This window comes from Geotrypetes seraphini, chromosome 5 (assembly GCF_902459505.1).
Source record: "Geotrypetes seraphini chromosome 5, aGeoSer1.1, whole genome shotgun sequence".
In the NCBI taxonomy this organism is placed as follows: Eukaryota; Metazoa; Chordata; class Amphibia; order Gymnophiona; family Dermophiidae; genus Geotrypetes; species Geotrypetes seraphini.
This window is the reverse complement of record NC_047088.1, coordinates 258,549,965-258,575,211: the sequence shown is the minus strand read 5'-3', so window position 1 is coordinate 258,575,211 and position 25,247 is coordinate 258,549,965. Positions and strand designations below refer to the sequence as shown.

The 25,247-nt window shown below is 45.1% G+C and overlaps 1 protein-coding gene across 1 annotated transcript in view; it reads left to right on the top strand.

The window, feature by feature from the left end:
* Positions 1-1,623: 1,623 nt before the first annotated feature.
* The window catches only part of PECR (peroxisomal trans-2-enoyl-CoA reductase), a 68,418-nt gene continuing 44,794 nt past the window's right edge, over positions 1,624-25,247 (top strand). Inside the window, exons 1-4 of the mRNA XM_033945965.1 lie at positions 1,624-1,751; positions 4,617-4,747; positions 11,199-11,364; positions 23,751-23,832. Of these exons, the coding sequence (XP_033801856.1) occupies positions 1,640-1,751; positions 4,617-4,747; positions 11,199-11,364; positions 23,751-23,832 (491 nt within the window). The 5' untranslated portion in view covers positions 1,624-1,639. The remainder of the gene's footprint in view (positions 1,752-4,616; positions 4,748-11,198; positions 11,365-23,750; positions 23,833-25,247) is intronic.

The following is a 25,247-nucleotide window of genomic DNA, read 5'->3' as shown; positions in this document are numbered from 1 at the left end:
TTTTTTAACATTTTCTAATGGTGGTGTGCCTCGTGATTTTTTTCATGAAACAAGTGTGCCTTTGCCCAAAAAAGGTTGCAAAACACTGCTCTAAATCGCATCAGGCAGGAGGAAATCTGCACATGTGTGGATTTCCTCCTGCCTGATGACAGGAGGCAACAGTAGGGCGGGGCTAGGGCAGGTTTGGGGGGCAGGACTGGGGCATAACAGGATGGGGATGGGTGGAACTAGGGGGTAACCCTACTCATACTGACCAGCTGCATCTATATAATTGATAACATCCACCCAGAATTGTTCAACATTAGCATCTTCCATGTTCGGCCAGGAAACAACATTAACTTTGTTCCATTGTTACTCAAGAGCTTTGAGGTTTCCTTTTCTTGTATACAGTGGCAAAAAGAAGAGCTGAGACCACATAAGTCTTCATGCATTTGAAGGTTAAGAACATATTTCATCAAAGATTAACTAATTCTCTAAGATGGTTCCATAGGTTCAGGAGTACAACTTATAGTCCTATAGGAAGCTAATTCATTTATCTACACTTATCTAAGCCTTGCAGTTCTAAATGTTACATGTTCAGGAGGGCAAACTCATGGCTCAAACTCTTATCTATTTAGCTTACAATGTGGTAAGGTAGGGACATACATTTCAAGCAGATGTCAATAGATTGTACACTGTTTCCAGCTATGTAGGCCAGAGCAGTATTTCAAACAACAGTTAACCACTTCATGACCCTACATAATCTTATTAACAATACACAATGGTAACCACAAAATTAAACAACACAAAGCAATTCTTCCTCTCTCCTCCACCCCTATATGCAACGTCTCCTTCTCTCTTCTTTTGGGCTACCTTTTGCCATGATTTGGTTGTGAATTTTTTTTGCCATCTGACAACCCTAACCCACCGAAAGCATGCACATTGTGTGTTGGATGTGTTGGGGGGGGGGGGGGCAGTGATTACATTTAAGAAATTTCAACTTATAGACATTAACATTTTTTATTTGTTTATGATGGCAAAGTGATAGGGTGGGAGTTTGAGAAAGTTGGGAACTTGGGATGGGAAGTTATATTTGCTGGAATATTATTTGAATTCCTAATATATCTACATTCCTACATATACTGTACATAAAATAACTCGTCTGTTTCAGACTTGGCTTCTTGTATTTGTAATTTAAATAATCTAAGATATACTGTTGGGGAAAATGGTTTTTCTCTGATTATTAAAAGGTTATATCTTCCAAAACTCAATAACAGTTGAAAGAAAAGCCGTCTTCTCGTGTAAGACGAATTTGCAACTTGGGAGCACGCGGACTTCCCTTCCCGCCCCGCCCCGCCCCTCGTTCTTCAAAGCACGCGCTGCACTAGGACGGCTCCCCGCTGCTCGGTTACCACCTTCTGAGAAAAAAAAAGACAGAGCACTCTGCCCCGCCCCTCACGCTGCTCTACGCATTCTATTGGTTACCAAACTAACTTTCTGCGCCCGAAGAGCAGTTTGCCCGCCTCTTGCTGTCCCAGACACTTTTTTACTGGTTGTCCTATTAATGGTCTTTTTTTTGATTGGAGAGCGCTCTTTCCTGGCTATTGGCTGTCCCTGCGTTCGGACCCGCCCCCAACTTCTGCACTTTGCTCTCGCTGTCATGGCGGTTCGCAGCGTCCTCTCCCCGGGGCTCTTCAATGGTAAAGTGGCGATAGTCACAGGCGGCGGCTCCGGCATCGGCAAGGCCATCAGCGCCGAGCTGCTCACCTTAGGTGGGTTTGGCTGGAGTGAAGCTCTCCACAACCTTATACACCCCACCACCCCTCCCCCTCTTCGTAGCTGCAGAGTTGAGGGGCGTCCAGTAATTGATCCATCTGATCATGAAAGAAAGTAGCAAGTGTGTTGGAACAAGTCTTTGCATGTCGTGACATGTCACAAGGTTTATGCATAGGGTTGCCAGACTTCCTCTTGGGGGGGGGGGGGAGGATGCTTGTCCCCGCCCCCTTCCTCCTCTAGCACCGCCCTCACACGAACCTTCCCAAGCTGGAAGGCTGCATTTGGAATAGAGAGTTGCGTGGGGACAGAAATCCCACCCATCCCCGCCAGAATCCTCTCCATCCCCACCCATCCCCGTCAGGATCCTCTCCGTCCCCACCCTTCCCCGTCAGGATCCTCTCTGTCCCCGCCCATCCCCGCCAGGATCCTCTCCGTCCCCACCCTTCCCCGTCAGGATCCTCTCTGTCCCCCGCCCATCCCCGCCAGGATCCTCTCCATCCCCACCCATCCCCGTCAGGATCCTCTCCGTCCCCGTCAGGATCCTCTCCGTCCCCACCCATCCCCGTCAGGATCCTCTCCATCCCCGTCAGGATCCTCTCCGTCCCCACCCTTCCCCGTCAGGATCCTCTCCGTCCCTGTCAGGATTCTCTCTGTCCCCACCCTTCCCCGTCAGGATCCTCTCCGTCCCCGTCAGGATCCTCTCCATCCCCACCCTTCCCCGTCAGGATCCTCTCCGTCCCCGCATGGAATTATCTCCATCCCCGCCCGTCCCCATAAAAAGTAGCAATTACTTCTGACAGGATCATCAATTCCACAGTTTCTTTTGTGTTTGCGCTGCTGTTTTCCTTGTGGAATCTCTTTGGTGGAACCCTTTTCTTGTTTTCTGTTCAGGTAATTAACTTATAAACCCCCTCTTTTACTAAGGCTGAAGTGTCCATTATATTATATGGACGAACCCTGCTTCCAAAGCCTTCCATCTCCGTGGGAGTCCCATTGGCTCGAGGGGGGTCCCCGTGGGAGTCCCATGGTTTAGGGGGGATTCCTGCAGGATTCCCGCGATCCCCGTTCCCATGCAGACCTCTAATTTGGAAGCCTTCAGTAGATCTCTTTGGAGGGAGGGGGGAAAGAGGATGCCTGGCCCCGCCCCGTGCCTCTCCTAGCACCGCCCCCACACTAACCTCCCCAAGCTCGAAGGCTGCATGTGGAAGCCTTCGTGTAGATTTTCTCTTTGGGGGGAGGAGGGAAAGAGGATGCCTGGCCCCGCCCCGTGCCTCTCCTAGCACCGCCCCCACACTAACCTCCCCAAGCTCGAAGGCTGCATGTGGAAGCCTTCGTGTAGATGTTTTCTTAGGGGGAGGGGGGAAAGAGGATGCCTGGCCCCGCCCCGTGCCTCTCCTAGCACCGCCCCCACACTAACCTCCCCAAGCTCGAAGGCTGCATGTGGAAGCCTTCGTGTAGATTTCCTCTTTGGGGGGAGGGGGAAAAGAGGATGCCTGGCCCCATCCCATTCCTCCCCTAGCACCGCCCCCACACGAATCTCCCCAAGCTTGGAGGCTACATGTGGAAGCCTTCGCGCATACGCGGACATCGACGCAGTGATATCATACGCATGAACGGTGACGACCACGCGTGCACAAAGGCGCCCAGATGCGGCCTCTGAACTCAGGACTTCCAAAACCTGGACAAACTGCTGGGTTTTGGAAATCCCTCTGGGCGCCCAGACAGTCCTCTAAAAGGAGGACTTGTCTGGCTTTTCCCCTGACATCTGGTAACCCTACTCACGCACCGATGCGGCTCAGTGCGAGTCTAACATTCCAAGGGACGGGATGTTGGGAGAGTCCTTGTGCAAATTGAGTAAGAAACTGCTAGACTTGTATTGCCATTCAGTGAAAAAATTTCTCACCAAAGAAGGGAAAAAGCCAGAGGAGATCCATGAACTGTAGTTTATGGCGAGTCTGCCCCATCATCCTACAAAGTAAAATTTTGGAGCAAGCAATTTAAGTAGGGTAGAGAGTCCATTGAAGATGACCCTACACTGGATGGCCTGTGGAAGCAACTTCCACAGAAATGTGCAAGAACATCGAGGATTTAATTTTGTCAGACAGACAAATTAAGGTTGCTCAAATTGCTGAAGAAATGGACATCTCGGCAGGTACAGTTTGGAAAATAATGAAAAGCTGGGCATATCCAAGGTTAGTGCAAGATGAGTTCCAAGAATGCTGACATGTCAGAAAGCCACAAGGTCTAGTGCTGTCAGGAGAACTTAGAAATGCTCTGTGAAGACCGAGTGAGATTTTTTAATCGTTTGGTGACTGGAGATGAGACTTGGGTCTATCACAGATATCCTGAGGTGTTCTGGAAACCATATTTTAGGCAGGATGGGATAAGAGGCAATGTTCAATTGTGGATTAGAAATTGGATTTTGTTTTTTCTCAGTGGAGGAGATTAAATAGTAGCGTGCCACTGGGATCTGTACTGGGACCGGTCTGACCCAGAGGTGCTATTCTTATAATATATTTCAGGTCTGTAAGTGCCACTTTGAATGAAAATCTATCTTTCCAAAATCTGGGGCAAACGTTTGCAAGGACTTTGTACCTTTAGCAGGTTTCAAAGGTAAACTATGTACGTGCTTTCTCTGTGAACTTTGATATAGGCCTCCTTTTACGAAGCCGTGTTAGCAGCTTTATCGCACGCACCTTTTTAGTGCGCGCTAGCTGAAAAACTACCGCTTGCTCAAGAGGAGGCGGTAGCAGCTATTAAGCGTGTTAAACCTTTCCCCTTTTAAACTTTAACTATTTTTTAGAGAAGTAAGAAAAGGCAGTTCTGACACAATGTTTTGTGTGCTTTCTTTTTTAATACAGGCTGTAATGTTGTCATTGCTTCCCGTAAGCTTGAAATGTTGAAAGAAACGACAAAAGAGCTGATGGCGAAAATCTCTCCACGTTCAGCTGTAATGACACCTATACAGTGTAACATCCGCAGAGAGGAAGAGGTAAACAAGCCTGAAGTGTTGCAAACCAAAAAGAAGAGGAGGATGAGCCACACAATGCAAATCTTCTGGCCTTTTGCTGGAGGAATATAGGGCTTATTGTTGGAGATGGAGAAATTAGATTCTTACCTGCTAATTTACTTTCTTTTAGCTTCTCCAGACTAGTAGAGGTTAATCTTTACGAATGGGTATATATCCAATCATGACCAGCAGGTGGAGACTGAAAACAAAACTGTGAGATAGTACATAAGATATCCCCTTCTCTATTCTCATCAGTCTGCCGAATAGCCAAGCAGAGCCAAGAACAGAAAACAGAAATAAACAATACTCCAAACAGGAGTAACAACTAACGTACCCAAAATGCTGTTGGAAAATGCAGAGGAGAAATACCAGAAGAAAAATGTCCCCACAGCTCGCCAGCTAAGCCAGCCGAGCCACAGCCGCTGTTCTTTAATTCTCCCCGGCCCTAGAAAAATACTAGAACCCGCAGCAAAAAACAAAACTGCCCGCGCAACAGCCCCAACAACACAACAACAGACAGGGTGGGGACCTCTACTGGTCTGGAGAAGCTAAAAGAAAATAAATTAGCAGGTAAGAACCTAATTTCTCCTTCTTTAGCACTCTCCAGACCAGTAGAGGTTAATCTTAATGAATGGGACGTACCAAAGCAGTTCCCATCACGGGCGGGACCCCCGAAGGGCTTCACCAGAACACGCTCACCGAACACCGCATCCTAACGCACCCGAACATCTACCCGGTCAAACATCTAACCGGTAGTGTCTGACAAAGGAATGCAAGGAAGACCAAACCGCAACCATACAAATGTCCACCGGAGGTACGAGCGAAGACTCAGCCCAAGAAGCCGCTGGACCCCGAGTGGAATGAGCCTTGATAAAACTCTGGAACAGGCTTCTGTCTCAGAAGAGAAGCGGAAGCAATAGTCTCCTTGATCCAGCGTGCAAGAGTAGCCGTAGAAGCGCCAGTCCCCCTACGAAGACCCGCCAGAAGGACAAAGAGATGATCTGAGTTCCTGATCTCCTGGGTCCGCTGCACATAAGAGCGAAGGACCCGACCAACAGCTAACTCGCGCAGCTATCGTGGCTCAGAAAAGCCCTCCTGACTACCAAACACCGGAAGGACTACAGATTGATTGACATGAAAAGGAGAAACTACCTGTGGCAGAAAGGAAGGAACAGGCCTCAAGACAACCCGCTCCCTAGAAAACTCCAAAAAGGGAGCCCTACAAGAGAAAGCCTGTAGCCCAGAAACACGCCTAGCGGAAGTAATGGCCACCAAAAAGACCACCTTCAGAGTAAGGTCCTTCAAAGAGCAGTCACCCAACGGTGCAAAAGGTGGACACAGCAGAACAGAAAGAACCAGATTGAGATCCCAAGATGGAATAGAGGGTTGCACGGGAGGCTCGAGCAACCTGGCCGCCTGCAAAAGGCGAATCACCTCAGGAATGGCTGTCAAACGCTGACCTGTCACTAACCCATGAAAGGCTGACAAGGCCGCAAGCCGAACCCGGAGAGAATACCAAGCCAAGACATCTGGCAAGAACTCTAGGACGTTAGGCAGGGAAGTGCAAAAAGAGACCACTCCCCGCACCTGGCACCACCCCTCAAAGAGACGCCGAACACGCACATAAGCCCGAGAGGTAGAAAACCTCCAGGACCCCAAGATAGTAGAGATCACCTTAACGGAATACCCCTACTCACCTAGGCGACCCTTTTCAAGAGACAAGCCGTAAGACAGAAGGGAGACGGGTCGAACATGGGAATGGGACCCTGTCCAAGAGTGGCAGAGGAAGAGGATCCGCTACTAGATGCCTCACCAGATCCGCATACCACGGACATCGCCAAGCCAGAGCCACCAGAACCACAAGACCCGGATGTTAGAGACACTTCTGGTGCTGGTGGGCGGAGAAGAACTCTGCCCACGAATGGCCACGGAGAGAACACAAACAACAGCCCCTCCGTTGGCCATGATTGAACCAAAGCATCCAGACGCTTGGCCAGGCCGACCCTGCGACAACTGAAGAAGCGGGGCACTTTGGCAGTGCCACTCATGGCCATCAGGGGCGGACCCCAAGCCTGCACTATCAACTGAAAGGCCACGGGGCTGAGACATCACTCTCCGGGAGCTAAGATGTGACGATTGAGGAAGTCTGCCCGAACATTCTCCACCCCGGCTAGGTGAGAGTCCGAGAGGTCCAGAAGGTGTGACTCCGCCCAAAGGAAGAACTGAGCCACCTCCCATGCCACCTGTGCACTTGCGGTGCCTCCCTGATGATTGCCCGAAGCCACTGGTGTGGCCCGTCCGACAGAACTCAGTCTGACTCGCTCATTAAAAAGGGAGCGGAAGGCTAACAGCACCAGATGGACGGCACTGGGCTGCAACACATGGAACAACCAGGATGCCTCCTCCGTGGACCAGGTGCCTGGAGCCGAGCGGCCTAGACACTGAGCCCCCCAACCGAGGAGACGAGCATCCAAGAGAAGCACCGGCCACTGCGGTAGATCCAGACTCACCCCCTGAACCAGATGAGAAGTCTGGAGCCACCAACAAAGACCGCAGCACGCCAACCCTCGCAGAGGGACAGGGACATCCAAATTGTGCCTCTGGAGCGACCACCGCAGGAGCAGAGCATACAGAAGAGGACGCATGTGGGCCGGCACCCACCTCACCAAGTCCTGGGACGCCGCCATCGACCCCAAGACTTGGAGGAATCTTGCGCCCAAGGACACCGGGATGCCATAAAGAGGCGAATCTGAGATTGCAAGTTGCTTACCAGGGCCCCTGGAAAGAAGACCTTCCCCAAGGAGGTGTCGAACATAACTTCAAGGTACTCCAGCCGCTGAGCTGGGACCAATCGACTCTTGGAAAGGTTGACCACCTTGCCCAATGACCAGAGAAACTCCACCACCCGAGTCGTAATCTGGGCACTCTCCAGCAACGACTGTCCAAACCAACCAGTCATCCAGGTAGGGGTGCACCAGAATGCCCTCCGACTGCAAGACTGCTACGACAACCACCATCACCGTGGTGAACGTCCGGGGATACATGGCCAGGCCAAAGGGAAGCGCACAGAACTGAAAGTGCTGACCCAAGATTGCAAAGCGAAGGAAGTGCTGGAGAGAGGACCAAAAGGAAACACTCATGTAGGCCACAGCGAGAGAAGTCAGGAACTCCCCCGGCTGAACCGCCAGAAGGACAGACTGCAGCGTGTTCATGCGAAAAGAGGGAATTCTGAGGGCCCTGATGATCCCTGTTTAAATCGAGGAGGGGCCGAAAGGTCCCCTCCTTGGGCACCACAAAGGAAACGGCATACCAGCCGGTGCCGCACTCCTGAGGGGACACTGGAACAATCGCTTTGAGATCTAGCAAGTACTGAAGAGTCTGGCAAAAGGCTAGCATCTCCCATGCTGCCTGACACGGAGAGGCAAGATATGATCTGGCCGAGAGTGGCAAACTCCAGAGCATAATTGTCCCGCAGCACCCCCAGGACCCATTGATTGGCCCACTTGGGAAACAAGTAGTGCAGCCGGGCATCCACTGGAACCAAAGGGGTGCCGGCAAAGAGCCATCGGGCAGGACGGGCAGCGGGGAAACCGGCGGGGGAACTCCCAGCCCCCCCGACGGGCCCCCTGAAAGGACTGCATGCGCTGAGCCAACCGACCCCGGGGAAAAACTGGAAGCCTGGAAAGAAGCAGTCCGACGCCCAGGGCGAAACCTGCAAAATACCTGCAGACGGCCCCGGGCAGTGCCACCCCGAGACGCCGGGTGGGCACGGTCCTCAGGCAGATGGGGCATCTCAGAGTCTGAACTAACTTATCTAAGTCTTCTCCAAACAAAAACGACCCCCGAAAGTGAAATTTTTGGAAATTAAATTTGGATGCGGCAACCGCCGTCCAAGCGCGAAGCAACAAGGTACGGCGCGTGGCCACCAAAAGCCCCAGACTTAGCCGCAGGCTACACCAAGGCAGAAAGAGCATCCGAGAGGAACAAGGCAGCCATCTCAATCTTCGCCACCTCCTGATCCACAAAGGACCAGATATCAGACTCAATAATCCAGGACACGCTCAGACTACCGAAACACGGTGTGAGCCACCAGCCCCACACAAATAGCCACTTGGACCCCCAAGGCAGAGACATCAAGATTCTGCTTAAGAAGTGTCTCTAACATATTCTCCTCAGAGACCCTAAAGGCAGAAACCGCCCGCAACAGGCACGGTATGCCGCTTACCAATCATTGAGACCACCGCGTCCACCACTGGCGAAAATAAGGTAGCCCGATCCCCCTCCGGGATGGGATCCCAACGAGCTAGGGTGCGCGCAAACAGAAACGGCGCCCCCAGCGAAATTCACTGTGCCAGCACGATATCCCGAAAAATCCTGATCCACAGGAAAAGAGCAGGAAAACAGGACAGACCCCTTGAAGCAGAGGGGCCCCCATACGCGGGGTCTCTGGTGGCGCATCATCAAAAAAGCAGCACCGAGGCGACCTGCTAAATCAGGTCTAAAAGCGCATCCCTCTAAATAAAAAGCGCACCACGGAAGCCTCTGCGCTGGAAGACAGGAAACCCGACGCCACGCTGCCAGCGGCCGTTTCCTCTAGAGGATCCTGGAAGCCCGCCAAAGCGGCCAGGTCCTCAATCATGCCAAAACGCTCCTCCGACCACCAATCCGCATCCAAGCCCTACCGCGGGCGCATGGATGAGGGAGGAGGAAGAGGGGACGTCGAATGAAAAGAGGGAGGCAAAACCACAGGGGGTGCAGAAGGAAAACCACCCCTGAAACCCCCCCAGGTGCACGTGGGACCCCCAACTGTCTGCATAAAGAAAGAAATTAAATCAAGGGGAAAAAACCCCCGGGGGTCCCCAGGGACTCCCTGCCCCAGCAGAGGTCCCTGCTGAAACCTGCCCCTGTTTCAATACACCTGAGGTTTGCAATACACCTGAGGTTGCAGACAAAATGGAGGGGCCAGACAGAGAAAATGGTGAAGTTCTTTTCCAAAATTGCTCCCTCCATAGCCTGTAGCGGCTAAGAAGCCTGAACAGTCCCAGCCGCTAAAACAGGCAAATCGGCATCAGCTGTCAAAAAATCAGCTGAGAGGGAATCCTTTGCAACCCGACTGTCGGCAGTTCGGGGAATCCCTCCATGGGTGGTTGGGGAAGAATGGGCTTCCCCACTGCTCCCAGCCGACTCGCGAGGCACCATCGGCGGGGAGCTCTGGGTGCCTGCAGCCGCTGCCGACGGAGCTCCACCCCCTCACCGACCCAAACCGCCGATTTCAGGCTGGCCGCAAGTGCCTCGTGGCTGGACCAAATTGTGTCCCACTCCCCCGGAGAAGGGCACGATTGCTCCATACGCGACCTAGCTAGAAACAAAGTGCCGGTTAGATGAAAAAATACAGTAAAATACAGTTATCTTAAAGGGACCCCCCCCTCCCTGCCGCGATTGGGCACCCCCCCCCCCCGCCGCTTCTTACCGTTATCTGGGCCTGGGCACCGGCACCGGCATGTCCTGTGCGTTGGTGCCGGTGCCTGAAGATCTGCCTCCTCTTCTTGCTGGGCCTTGAGCATGCACAGATGCTCAAGGCCCAGCAAGAAGAGGAGGCAGATCTTCAGGCACCGGCACCAACCACAGGACATGCCGGTGCCCAGGCCCAGGAAACGGTAAGAAGTGGTGGGGGGATGCTGGATCGCGGGGAAGGGTGCTGGATCGCGGGGGGGGGGAGGGTGCCTGATCGCGGGGGGTAGGATGCCGGATCACAGGGGGGCGCTCATAAATTGTGCCACGCTCTGTTTCCGAGGCGCCGATTTTGCGAATGTTTTGCTCGTCTTGCAAAACACTCGCAAACTGGTGCACTCGTAAACTGAAGTACCACTGTATATGTACAGCTAGCCTGTGTGTCTCTTTGGCGACACCTATTGGTCTACTACGGAATAAGCAGCAATTTTTCCCTATGAGGGTATCTAATTGGCAAAGAAGCATCCATTTGGCAGGATAGCACGTCCCAGAAAGCCTGAGTCATAGGACCACCATATATGATAATCAAAAAGTTTTTAAGTGCTTGTTTTGCACAAGGTTCTTAAGGCTCTAAGCATTTTGAAAATGGAAGGTTTATTATACCTGTGATAAGATATAGATAAGAACCAGTATTGTATAAGCTACTTCATTAAGCCCTCTAAGTCTTTTCCCTTTGGGTTTCTGTATTTATTTCTTTGAGTGTGACGATTGACTCGGGATCAAAATAAAGAAGTGGCAAGATTTAGAATCAAGTTTTATACATACTTTGGAGACATTAATAAACCTCTACCTCATTTTACATTGAATTTTGTTTGAAAGCAGTAGGATGAGAGGTAGATGGTGATCTAACATATCAAGCACATTCTTCTTTCATTCATTATGTTTGTTTGATATTTTTTTCCCTCTGAAACTGATCGTTTAGGTGGAAAGTTTGGTAAGATCTACACTGGATCTCCATGGCAAGATTGATTATCTGGTTAACAATGGAGGAGGCCAGTTCCTCTCCCCTGCTGAAGCCATTAGCGCCAAAGGCTGGCATGCAGTGATTGAAACCAATCTCACTGGGGCCTTTTACTGTTCCAAGACAGGTAAACGCTGCACTTTCTGATTGTGAAACTCCACCAGACCAGGGGTGGTTTTGAGGGTCTGGATTCTTGAATTATCACAATATGTAGATTACCAGATTAATATAAAGCTGTGTAAATACTGTATATCTGATGCATATTCTTATTCTAAGGTTTCTGTAATGAATGAATATTATATTTCCCCTTAAAAATACATATCCAGGGTGGGGGAAAGGTTTTTCTTTTTTTTGGTTGGAATATTAAATAAGATATATATGAAGGGGGTTTATGGTAGGTTTTCCTGAATTTAAAGAATGTAATTGATTATGGGGAGGGGAGATAAATTCTGATATGGATTTTAATAGAATATTAAGTGTTGCATTAGAGATTAATATGCTATAATTGCTGTTACACTTATTGTAAGTTTTTATAAAAATGAATAAAGAATTGGAAAAAAATGCATATTCTTATTCTAAGGTTTCAAACTTTTAAGCCAGGGGTGCCCAATACGTTGATCGTGATCGACTGGTAGATCGAGAAGACAACGTGAGTCGATCGCGGAGCCCATCCTGGGTTCCGGATTCGACTCGTGTTGCCATCCCGATCTACTAGGCCGATCAGCCTTCCTCTCCCCGACGTCAAAGACGCCGCCGCCGGGCATCCACTTTTGTCTGTTTTTTGTCATTTTGGTTGGGGGGGGCAGTGGTGGCGTCAGCAGCCTGAAAAAGAAATCTTCCTGGCCGGGGTCGGTGTCATGCTCCGGAGCTTCTACCTCTTCCAGCAGCCTTTCTATCTGGCCCGCTCCCTTCTACCTGCATCCGGTCACACCCCCTGCTCCGCGTCTCTCTGCGGCAACTCGGCAACAGCAGCGATCGACACAAGATTCTGACGTCGGGGCCTACCCTCTGTGAGTCCCGCTTGTTTCAACTTCCTTTTTCCACAAAGGTGGGACTCGCAGAGGGAAGGACTCGATGTCGGCAGCCTGTATTGATCACAAGTAGTGCTGAAGAGGGCCGCAGGGCAGGGTGTTTGGCTGGATGCAGGTGGAAGGGAGAGGGCCAGATGCAGGACTCGTGGGTGAGGGAGGAGAAGAGAAAGAGAGAGGGGAGGGAAACAAAAGGAAATATTTCATACTGGGCTGGGTCGGAGTGGAGGGAGGGTGGAAAGATTTTGGCTACAGGGTGCAGTAACAAAGGAAAAGGGGGGAAAGCTGAAAATGGAGATAGTGACACAAAGTAGAGAAAGGGTAAGCAGGACCTACTGAATAAGGATAGAGATACAGAGGGGACATTAAGAGGAGATGAAATAGAGACAGAAGTAATGCTGAAAAAGGGGGGGGGGAGATAAAGACATTGAAAGGGTAAATGGTGAACGTGGGGTAAAGACAAGGACAGAGACAAATGAAGATTCTGAAAAAATGGTGAGATAGGGATAAAGGTGAGATGGACACAAAGAAGGGTGATGCTGGAAAATAGGTGGAATGGTAATTCTGATAGACACAGAATGGAAATGCTGGCTCAAGGAGAGATAGGCCTCAGGCTGGATGGAATGAGGAGAAATGGCAGTGAAACTAGACCCCTCTATCTCTAACCTGCTGACAGCAAGAAGCGACTATAAATCATTTCGAAAAGAAATCAAAACCTTGCTATTTAAAAAATTTATCCAGATATCATAACTCTCCCCCTCGTCCTTCTCCCTCTCTAGAAAATTTCCCCCTTAAATTCCTTCTCCTCTTATAATTTCTCCTAATGATTCAACTTTGTAACCAGCCCATTAAATTGTAATTCCCCTGAAAATGTCCAGTTTTCCTCTGATGTAATCTTCAAACTTCTACCTATCTTACAATTTCTCCTCAAAGACTCAATTATGTAACAAGCTCCCTAAATTGTAAATCTCCTGTAAATCTCCTGATGTAATCCGCCTAGAACTGCAAGGTACAGGCGGAATAGAAGTCACTAATGTAATGTAATGTAACTTTCTCTCCTACATCAGAATTGACGTCGGGGAGCGGAATACTGGTCAGCGCGATGCTTCTGCAGGGAGAGCTTGGGGCGGCAGTGGCTTGGGGGCTGTTCCCCGATGGCGGCGGCAAACCGAGTGGCTTGGGGGAGGGCAGAGAGAAAGAAAGAAAGGGGGCAGGCAGGGAGACAGAAAGAAGGGGGAACAGGGAGACAGAAAGAAAGGGAGGCAGGGAGACAGAAATAAAAAGTTGGGGGAGATAATGAGGTCTGGAGGAGAGGAAACATACAGGAGGCTGAAAGAAGGGAAGAAAGATTGGATGCACAGTCAGAAGAAGAAAGTGCAACCAGAGACTCATGAAATCACCAAACAACAAAGGTAGAAAAAATGATTTTATTTTCAATTTCGTGATCAAAATATGTCCGTTTTGAGAATTTATATCTGCTGTCTATATTTTGCACTATGGCTCCCTTTTTTTTTTATAATTCTTTATTCATTTTTTCATCTTTCAACAAGTGTACAATACACATATCAACAATTAATAAATCACTTGAAAATCTTATCAGCAATATCTTTATATAAATAATAATCCCTCCTCCCCCCTTCCCTTCCGCCCTGATATTAATTTTCCAAATAACTCTCCAATACCCTCCCACCCCCCTTCTACTATAAAATGGTGTATCATTCACAGAAAACATGGTATTTAATCTTGACAATACAATGCTAATGGCTCCCAAATTTTAATAAAGTTTCTATAATTTCCTTTTTGTACCGCTATTAATCTTTCCATTTTATACAGATGACATAATGAGTTCCACCAAAAATTAAAATTAAGCCTACTGTGGTCTTTCCAGTTATTAGTAATATGCTGAATGGCAACTCCTGTCATAATCAATAAAAGTTTATTGTTACAAGATGATATCTGACTCTTTTTCCTCATAGACATACCAAATATCACAGTATCATAAGATAACGCTACATGATTTTCCAATAAACAATTTATTTGAACCCAGATTGATTTCCAAAAGGCCAAAATATAGGGACAATAAAACAAAAGATGATCCAAAGTCCCTACCTCAAGATTACAATGCCAACATCTATTAGACCAGTGGTCTCAAACTCCAACCCTTTGCAGGGCCACATTTTGGATTTGTAGGTACTTGGAGGGCCTCAGCAAAAATAGTTACTGTCTTATTAAAGAAATAACAATTTTGCATGAGGTAAAACTCTTTATAAATCTTTCCTTTTGGCTAAGTCTTAATAATAATATTGTAATTTATAGTTAAAGACATATGATCAAAAAACTTTTATTTTACTTTTGTGATTATGATACACATACCAAGGGCCTCAAAATAGTACCTGGCGGGCCGCATGTGGCCCCCAGGCCGCGTGTTTGAGACCACTGTATTAGACAAAGAACTGTTCAAGTTTTGCAATCTAACAGGGGTCCAAAAAGCTCTATGAAGAAGAAAAAAACATGTTTGTCTCATAGATGCCGACATCGTACATCTTATTCTCCAAGACCAAATTTGTGGCCATTGAAATGCAGAAATTTGCTGCTTAATCTCAATGCTCCAAATATCCCTAAGACCATTTTTAGTTTTTTTGTTAACCAAATCATTAATAGCTTTATACCACTGTGTGGCCTGGTGACCCAGAAAATCTGCCTGGAAGCATAAAAACTGTATTGAGAAATAAGACTTTTCCATTCAGGGAACCCTGACTGAATGGCCTGCTTCAATTGAATCCAACGATTCAATTTATTAAGTCCAAATTTATTTTGTAATTGTGTAAAATCAAGCATCTTTCCATTTAAAAGAACATCATTTAACGTTCTTATTCCTGCAATTATCCAATGCTTCCAGACAATCTTAAATTCGCCAATTTGAATCTTGGAATTTAGCCAAATGGATTGATGTGTTGATTTATTAATAGGATTAGCTGTTAAGTTATTTACAAATCTCAAAGTCTTCCAAGTGTCCATTAAAATTCTATTTTCCTTATACAATCTGGGCATCTTGATACTGAGAAAATGACAAGGATGTAAAGGAAATAGGAGTCGCCATTCCAAATATAACCAATCAGGAGTGTACTCAATAAGCTCTGGGAGGATCCAGTACATACCTTGACGCAAAATATAGGCCTGATGATACCTATAAAAGTTTGGAAAATTTACCCCTCCCTCCTTAATTAGCTTTTGTAAAGATACTAAAGCAATTCTAGGAGTTTTACCAAGCCAAATAAATTTAATAATAATTGAATTCAATTTTTTATAGAAAGACCCTTGAAAAAATACTGGTATCATACCCATTTGATAACACACCACAGGCAAAATCATCATCTTAACAGTTTGAACTCTCCCCCACCAAGACAAATGTAATGGATTCCAATGTTCACATAATTCTGTAACCTTTTTTAATAAAAGCTTTTCATTTTCTTTCACCGTATCATCTACTGTATTTTTGATCCAAATTCCTAAATATCCATCCTCTTTCCAAACAAAAGCAAATGAATCAAACATACTTTTAATACAATATACACTGAGTGGAAGAATTTCAGATTTACTCCAATTAATTTTATATCCTGAGAATTTTCCAAACAATTCAATCAGCTCTAACAGACAAGGAAAGTAAAATATCATCTGCATAAGCAGAGAGTTTATATTCCCACTCTTTACGCGGGATACCCTGTATTCCCTTTGCCTGTTCAATAGCTAATAACAAGGGTTCGAAAACAATATCGAAAAGCAAAGGAGATAGTGGACAGCCCTGTCTAACTCCTCTATGCAAAAGAAACCGATCTGATAAATTATTATTAATATATAATCTTGCCATAAGGGAGCTATATAAAGTTTGAATAATTTGAATAAATCCCGAACCCACCCCAAACCAATCCAATGCCTGATACATAAATGACCATTCCACTCTATCAAATGCCTTTTCTGCATCTAAAGATAAGGCAAAAGCCGGTTCATCTAAGTTCTTAGTTAAATTTAGTGTATGAAAAGCCAATCTAGTGTTACTAGAAAAATGTCTATTTGCAATGAATCCCGTTTGAAAGGGAGAGCTTTAGCCAATCTCAAAGCCAATGTTTTAGCTAACAATTTTCCATCCACATTAATTAAAGATATTGGCCTGTAGTTTGAGACCAAAATAGGATCTTTATTTGGCTTTGGTAAAACAATAGTCAAAGATTCTGCCATAGTACCTGTAATACAACCCTTATTTAGTTGAAATTGATATAATTTTAATAATTGAGGTAATAGAGAAATTTGAAATGTTTTATAAAATTCCACTGTAAAACCATCACCACCTGGAGCAGATCCAACTCTAAGAGATTTCAACGCTGTTTCTAATTCTTTTAATGATATAGGTTCTTCTAAACTTCTTTTAATGTTATCAGGAAGTTTTGGACCCTCAAGAAGATTAAAAAATTCCGAACCTTTTAAAACTTTATCATCAGAAGACTCCGAAGAATACAATTCTTTATAATAAAGCAAAAATTGATTTAAAATATTTTTAATTTGAGAGTGCATAATTCCATTTTCATCTTTTATTGCTATTATTTTTGTTCTTCTCTTTTTTGTTTTAAGATAATTCGCAAGTAAACTTCCTGCCTTATTCGCTTTACCATAATACAAGGTTTGTTGGGAAAACAAATCTTTCCTAGCCATTCTTGAAGAAATTTCATTATATTTTCCTTTTGCCTTTAATAGAGCCTGTAAAGTATCTGAACTCCATTTATCAATTAATTTAGATTCCAACATTTTAATTTCTTTTTCCATATCTGTATATTGTTTAAGAAGTTGTTTTTTAATATAAGCAGCATATGAAATGATATTACCTCTTATAGTAGCTTTAAAAGCATCCCATAATATTTCCGAAGTAATATCTACCGAAGTGTTTATTTGGAAAAACTCAAATATTTTTAATTTGATCTCTTCAACAAAAGCTGAATCCGAAACCAATGCATTATCAAATCTCCATATAGATCTAGTGTTATCATATTTGTCCGTTGTAATTTTAATCCACACCCCTCCATGATCAGACAAAATAATTGGATCAATAGAAGCTTGTGTCACTTGTTGCACCAATGAATTTGAAACCAAAATATAATCAATTCTTGAAAAAGATTTATGAACTGGTGAGCAAAATGTAAATTCCTGATCATTAAAATGAAGTATGCGCCATATATCTTTTAAATTACAAGTATTTACCAAATTATCTAACCCTAATGATTTTATGTCTTTTCTAGGCTTTTTATCCAAAAAAGGATCCATAACAGCATTAAAATCTCCAGCTACTACTAAATTAGAAGCAGCCAGTGGGAGAATTAATTTTTGTAAATTCTTGAAAAAATCATTTTGATTCGAATTAGGGGCATATATGTTAAATAAAGTCAAGGTATTACTTCCCATGCTCATTTCCACAATAATCCAACTCCCTAAAGGGTCAAAGCCTATCACTCTAAATGAAGCTGAGCATTTACTACTTACTAAGATCGCTACTCCAGCTTTTTTACCCACAACAGGTGCGAAAAAAACAATGCTTTATCCCATTACCTTCAAGTTTTTTAGATTCTGTTGCAGACAAATGCGTCACTTGAAGATAAAATACATCAGCCTGTTGCTTTTTTAAAAAAGTCAACATTTTTTTCCTTTTCACTGGGTGATTAAGGCCATTAACATTGAGAGAAAAAATTTTCACCTCCATTAATTAAAATAACCATAACATATTCTTCCAATTCTTATAATTAAATTTTGACAATATAAAATGAAAAAACACCATTTTCCCATGTATTACCTTTTGAAAAATATACCCATCCCACTCAATAAATTCCCAAATCTCCCCATCCAACCCACCCTTACCCACCCTATATAATGACCATAAAAGCTTGGAACTGCACATAAAGATCAAGCAAAACAATAAGAAATCCACACAGACCTCAAATATAAGCACAATATTGTATTAAAATATCCTAGGAAATTAACCTAAATAAGATCTTCATTTACTCAAAATTACCATATAAAAGTAAACTAATTATCATTCCCATCTGCATTTAAAACCCCATGAGATTAAAAATTCTTCCATAAACTTATAAGAGTTAAATCATAAATATAAATCTAAAGAAACAAAAATTTTTAGTAAACCCAAAAGTCCTATTGAAAGACCTTCTAACCTGTATATTTTGAAAACCAAAAGAAGAAATATAATAACTTCAAGATGGATTATCCAGATAATAGTAATCTTAACAGAAAATCCTGACAACTCTCTATAATCAGAAACCTAAAATCCAAAAACCAATTCCTCCTAAATACAAAGAGAACAAATACCAATAGCCCAACAAATTACCATTACAATTCCATCTTAAATAAAATTTACGAGACAAAATTTTGTCCTATTTTAAAATATCAAGGACAGATCTTCATTTTATCTCATATACATAAACAAAAATCAGCTGTTTATATTAAAAGCAAATTACATCCATTAAATTATTTATCTGCATCCATATATTATGAATTCTCCAACTGTCTTCTAACCTATAAATCCACAAGTATTTAGATAGATTTCTTGAAGAATTAAATCTTTAAAAAGGAGACTTAAACACTTAAGTTCATTCCTTCAAAAATTTAACTTTTCCAGCATTTTGTCTATCATTCCTACATGCTCCTAAATAACAGTAATTCTTTCTTGTCAAATAATATTGATAGCACTCTCCAATTTCCATTTTCATCCACATCTTGGGCTGTAAATAGAAGATCTGAAACTCAAATCCCTTTCTTTTCTGAGCTGTAAAGTAATGAAGCATAGAAAGTTCTTCACTGTAGCCCACAAAATCATTCCACCGTTGTTATTCAAATGTTCATAGGAACCAACTGCCATTCAGAAGTATCTCAAATCCAGAAATGAAAATAAATAAAGATCCAAAAGTAAAATATAAGGCACCCAAATCAAACATGAAGAGAATAATCCAATTTTAAACCGACAATGGTTTAAATACATTTCCAGCTTTGCCGGTTCATCAAAACTCATCGTTTTATTATCCAATGTGACTTTCATAAACGCTGGATATACAAGACCATATCTTGCTCCGACTTCTCTCAGTTTTGGCCTCATATCTAAAAACTTCTTCCTCTTATCAGCCGTTGTTTTGGCAAAGTCAGGAACAATATGGACTTTAGCATCCTGACAACGTAAGTTTGAATGTTTTTTAGCCAGGGATCGGTGCTGGGGCCGTTACTCTTCAACATATTTATCAATGACCTGGAAAAGGAGGCAAAGTGCGAGGTTATAAAATTTGCAGACGATACCAAACTGTGCGGCAGAGTTAGGTCCAGGGAGGAGTGTGAGGACCTACAAAGGGACCTGGACAAGCTGGAAGACTGGGCAAACAAATGGCAAATGCGATTTAACGTGGAAAAATGCAAGGTCATGCATATAGGGAAAAAGAACCCGTTGTTCGACTACAAATTGGGGGGGGCATCGTTGGGAGACAGCAGTCTTGAGAGAGACTTGGGTGTGCTGGTGGATGCATCACTGAAGCCATCTGCACAGTGCGCAGCAGCCTCGAAAAAAGCCAACAGGATGCTGGGCATCATAAAGAGGGGCATAACAACCAGGACGCGGGAAGTCATCATGCCATTGTATCGAGCGATGGTGCGTCCGCATCTGGAATACTGCGTTCAATATTGGTCGCCGTACCTCAAGAAGGACATGGCGGTACTTGAGAGAGTCCAAAGGAGAGCAACGAAACTGGTAAGAGGGCTGGAACACTGCCCATACGCCGAGAGGTTGGATAGGCTGGGGCTCTTCTCTCTGGAAAAGAGGAGGCTCAGGGGAGATATGATAGAGACCTTCAAGATCATGAGGGGCATAGAGAGGGTGGATAGGGACAGATTCTTCAGGCTGAAGGGGTCAACAGGCACGAGGGGGCATTCGGAGAAACTGAAGGGAGATAGGTTCAGAACAAATGCAAGGAAGTTTTTTTTCACCCAAAGGGTCGTGGACACTTGGAATGCGCTACCAGAGGAAGTGATAAGGCAGAGTACGGTACAAGGGTTCAAACAGGGATTGGACGGATTCCTGAGGGATAGGGGGATCGTGGGATACTGAGAGAGGTTCTGGGATGTAACACAGGTATAGAAAGCTAACCAGGAAATAAGTATAGAAATCCAACCAGGTCGTGGATGTGCAAGACCGGAGGGTTAGGACTTCGATGGGAAGATAGGACTCAATGGGAAACTAAGGTGGCAAGGGGGCCCCTTCTGGTGACTCAGACAGGCCGTGACCTGTTCGGGCCGCCGCGGGAGCGGACTGCTGGGCGGGATGGACCTATGGTCTGACCCGGCGGAGGCACTGCTTATGTTCTTATGTTCTATCACTTGCTGATGGCGCAATAACTTAAAAATAAAGGGCGAGGACCTTTTGAAATATCAGGTCTCCTCATTGGTACTCGATGTGCACGTTCAACTTCAACCGGGTACGTGGATTTGAGAAGCAGTACTTTCTTTAGAAAATTTTCAACAAATGCGATTGGATTGCCTTTTTCCGCCCCTTCCGGTATTCCTAAGAGTCTCAAATTACTTCTCCTCATGCGGTTCTGGCAATCTTCCACCTCTCTGGTAAGCGATAAAATTTTTTCTCTGTCCATTTTAAATTGTCGTTTCTCAGATTCGAAACTGTCAACCCGAACTTCCAGTTTAGTTGTTTTTATTTCCAATAGTTCAGTTCTTTTATTTAAAGTAACTATCTCCTCTTGTATGTCAGCAAGCTTCTTTGCATTATTAGAAACAATTTCTTTTATTATCTGCAGCTCTTTCATAACATCGATGTCACTTGCGCTGTCCTTTGGTAACGGACACTTCGCTTGCTGGTATCTTAACATCTTGAATATTAATGGTCTTGGTCTCCCTTGATTTTCCAGACTCTTTATTGGAATCCTGTGTGCCCGTTCTATTTCCAAAGGCTGTTTGAAATCCAACTGCAATAATCTAGGAATTAAATTTTCTAAAAACTGTATTGCATTTTTCCCTTCCAAATTTTCCTGTATTCCAAAAAGTTTTATATTCTTTCTTCTTCCACGGTTTTCGTAATCTTCCAGCTGACTTTTCAATTGAATTATTTCCAAACTGTCATTTTTGCATCTTTTTCCTTCACATTCTAAGCTCTCCATTTTAACTTCTAACTCTGTTGTTCTTTTATTAGCTACTTCCATTTGTCTGTGTATATTCAGGATTTCTTCCTTCAGTTCTGCCATATTACTCACAGTCTCTGTCAGCATTTGTTTGATTTGCCTCAGTTCCCCCATAACTTCAGCTTTGCTTAACTCCTCTGATACATCAGCAGGAAGCGGAACCTTACTCGGGGTAATTTGATCCTGCTTCTGCCTTTTCACAGCCCCTCCGGTTTCACTCTTACTCTGTCGGGTGCTCGCCATGCTCCCGCTGTCCTCTCCGATGTTTTCAGCCGAAAACAGTTTAAAAGGAAATCTTTATTTATTCAACGGTTGCCCAGGTAAGAGGAGCGCTGCGATCACACGACCATTTTGTGTGCGCGCTAAGCCATGCCCCCTCAAGAGACTTGGTGTTTAAACGTCTCTATCATATCTCCCCTCTCCCGCCTTTCCTCCAAAGTATACAGATTGGGATCTATAAGTCTGTCCCCATAAGCCTTATGACGAAGACCACACACTATTTTAGTAGCCTTCCTCTGGACCGATTCCATCCTTTTTATATCTTTTTGAAAGTGTGGACTCCAGAATTGTACACAGTATTCTAAATGAGGTTTCACCAGAGTCTTATATAGGGGCACCATACCTCGTTTTCTCTATTGGCCATACCTCTTCCTGTGCACCCTATCATCCTTCTAGCTTTCACCATCACCTTTTCAATCTGTTTGGCCACTTTAAGATCATTGCATACAATCACACCCAAGTTCTGCTGTTCTATCATGCACATAAGTTCTTCACCCCCTAAACTGTACCATTCCTTTGGTTTTTGCAGCCCAAATGCATGATCTTGCATTTCTTAGCATTAAATTTTAGCAGCACTGGTCGCCATACATGAAGAATGACACGGTACTACTCGAAAGGGCCCAGAGAAGAGCGACTAAAATGGTTAAGGGGCTGGAGGAGTTGACGTACAGTGAGAGATTGAAGAAACTGGGCCTCTTCTCCCTTGAAAAGAGGAGACTGAGAGGGGACATGATCGAAAAATTCAAAATACTGAAGGGAATAGACTTAGCAGATAAAGACAGATTGTTCACCCTCTCCAAGGTAAGGAGAACGAGAGGCCACTCTCTAAAGTTGATAAGGGATAGATTCCGTACAAACATAAGGAAGTTCTTCTTCACCCAGAGAGTGGTAGAAAACTGGAACGCTCTTCTGGAATCTGTTATAGGGGAAAACACCCTCCAGGGATTCAAAACGAAGTTGGACAAGTTCCTGCTAAACTGGAACGTATGCAGGTGAGCTGGACTCATTTAGAATACTGGTCTTTGACCTGGGGGCTGCCGTGTGAGCATGATGGACCACTGGTCTGACCCAGCAACGGCAATTCTTATGTTCTTAAGGCAAATGGGAGTGTTTGGCGCAGTGGTTAAAACTACAACCTCAGCACACTGGGGTTGTGGGTTCAAACCCACGCTGCTCCTTGTGACCCTGGGCAAGTCACTTACCATATTTTTCGCTCCATAAGACTCACCTCACCATAAGACGCACCCCAGATTTAGAGAAAGGGGAAAAAAACCCCATTTTGAACTAAATTGTATACTAATATATACCCGACACCTTTAAATTCCATCCCAGCCTCCCAGCACCTTTAAATTCCATCCCAGCCCCCCCGGCAGTACCTTTAAATTGTGGAGGTCGGTGGACAGCTGCCTGCTGCTTATCGGGGCCTGTGGCGCACAAGCTCGCTAATGCCTGGTCCCGCGACATTTCCTAATTGTGCCGGTGACTAATGCTTCGCAGGGCGGCTGCCTGCTGATTACCGGCAGTCATTCAGAAGTGGTGCGTGCCCACGCAGCAGCGTGTTTGTGCGCAGCTGGCTCCGACATGCCAGTAATCAGCAGGCAGCCACCCTGCGAAGCACCAGCAACTGCGGTGGGGGTGGTATATTTGCTTCATAAGATTTCCACCCACTTTTTTTGGGGGGGAAAAAGTGCATCTTATGGAGCGAAAAATACAGTAATCCCCCCATTGCCCCAGATACATTAGGTAGATTGTGAGCCCGCCAGGACAGACAGGGAAAAATGCTTGAGTACCTGAATAAATGAATGTAAACCGTTCTGAGCTCCCTTTGAATAACAGTATAGAAAATTGAATAAATAAATAAAGAATACATTAACAGTAGCTAATTGTGTCATATAGATGACAATCTTAAACAATGCAGTCCTGTAAACTTTGAAAGATGTGTCATAACATATGGAAATCTTTTCCCCCTTCTTTTCCAGTCTACAGTGCTTGGATGAGGGAACATGGAGGCGTCATTGTAAACATCGTGGCAGACATGTGGAAAGGATTCCCTGGCATGGTGTAAGGAGCAGTACAGAATTTGTAACAAATTTATAATTGCTTAGATTTTCTGGTACTATTTCTTTTTTTTTTAAGAAGCTCTGCTTTTGGGTTGTCAGAGAAGATCTTTAAAGCAAGGCATTCATATGAATCTGAACCTTGTATATTAATGGGTTTTGTTTTTTTTAAATCATCCTAAACTGCAATTCTTATCAGCAGTTCATATTTAATTGACGAGCAGTTAGCACTGCTGTAAACCATTGTATGTATCCCCTCTTTCGCCACCGTCATATATCTTGCACCATCCTCTACTACATAATCTGTCATGCACATTACAATACACACAAGTATAATTATAATTATGGGAGGGGGAGTTTATAGTTATAATATAGGTTTAATCAATAATTATGAAGATAGCATATATATGTTAACTTTTTATTATAGTACAGTGGTACCTTGGTTTACGAGTGCACCAGTTTGCGAGTGTTTTGCAAGACAAGCAAAACATTTGCAAACTTGGTGCTCGTAAACCGAGCTTGCCTCACTGTACGAGCGCCCCCCCCCCCGGCGATCCGGCATCCCCCCTGGCGATCCGGCATTCCCCCCCCCGCTCGCATTGTCCCCCCTCCACCGCGATCCTACTTCCCCCCCCCCCCCCGAGCAGTCAATGACACCCTTTACCCGACTTGGCACCAGTGTCGGTGCCAGAAGATCCTCCCTCTTCTGGCGCGGCCTGGGCTGGGCGGTGCGTTGGAGATCCTCCTTCTTCTGGCCTGGGCTGGGCTGGACTGGCTTTGAGCATTTGCGCATGCTCAAAGCCTTCTGGTCTCGCTCTCAATCTCGGAGAGAGCGAGACCAGAAGGCTTTGAGCATGCGCAAATGCTCAAAGCCAGTCCAGCCCAGCCCAGAAGAAGGAGGATTTCCGACGCACCGCCCAGCCGCGCCAGAAGAAGGAGGATCTTCGGGCACCGGCACTGGTGCCGTCGGGTAAAGGGTGCCATTGACTGCTCGGGAGGGGAGAAAGTAGGAGGTGGAGGGGGGCAACGCGAGCGGGGAGGAGGGGATGCTGATCGCGTGGAGGGGGGAGAATGGAGCAGCGCCAGTAGCCTCGTGGAGGGGGGTAGGGGGAGGAGGAGGTGGAACCAATCAAAGCAGTTTCCCTTAACTTCCTATGGGGAAACTTGCTTTGATAAATGAGCAATTTGGTTTACGAGCATGCTTCTGGAACGAATTATGCTCGTAAACCAAGGTTCCACTGTATCTGTGAATAGGGTGGGTGGGGGAGGGGGATAATTTATGTATTTCAGATGATAATAGAAAGAATTTCAAGTGATGTGTATGAATTAATTGATGTAATATTGTACACTTGATGGAAGATGAAAAAATGAATAAAGAATTGGAAAAAAACCCAACAATACACACAAATTATAACACAG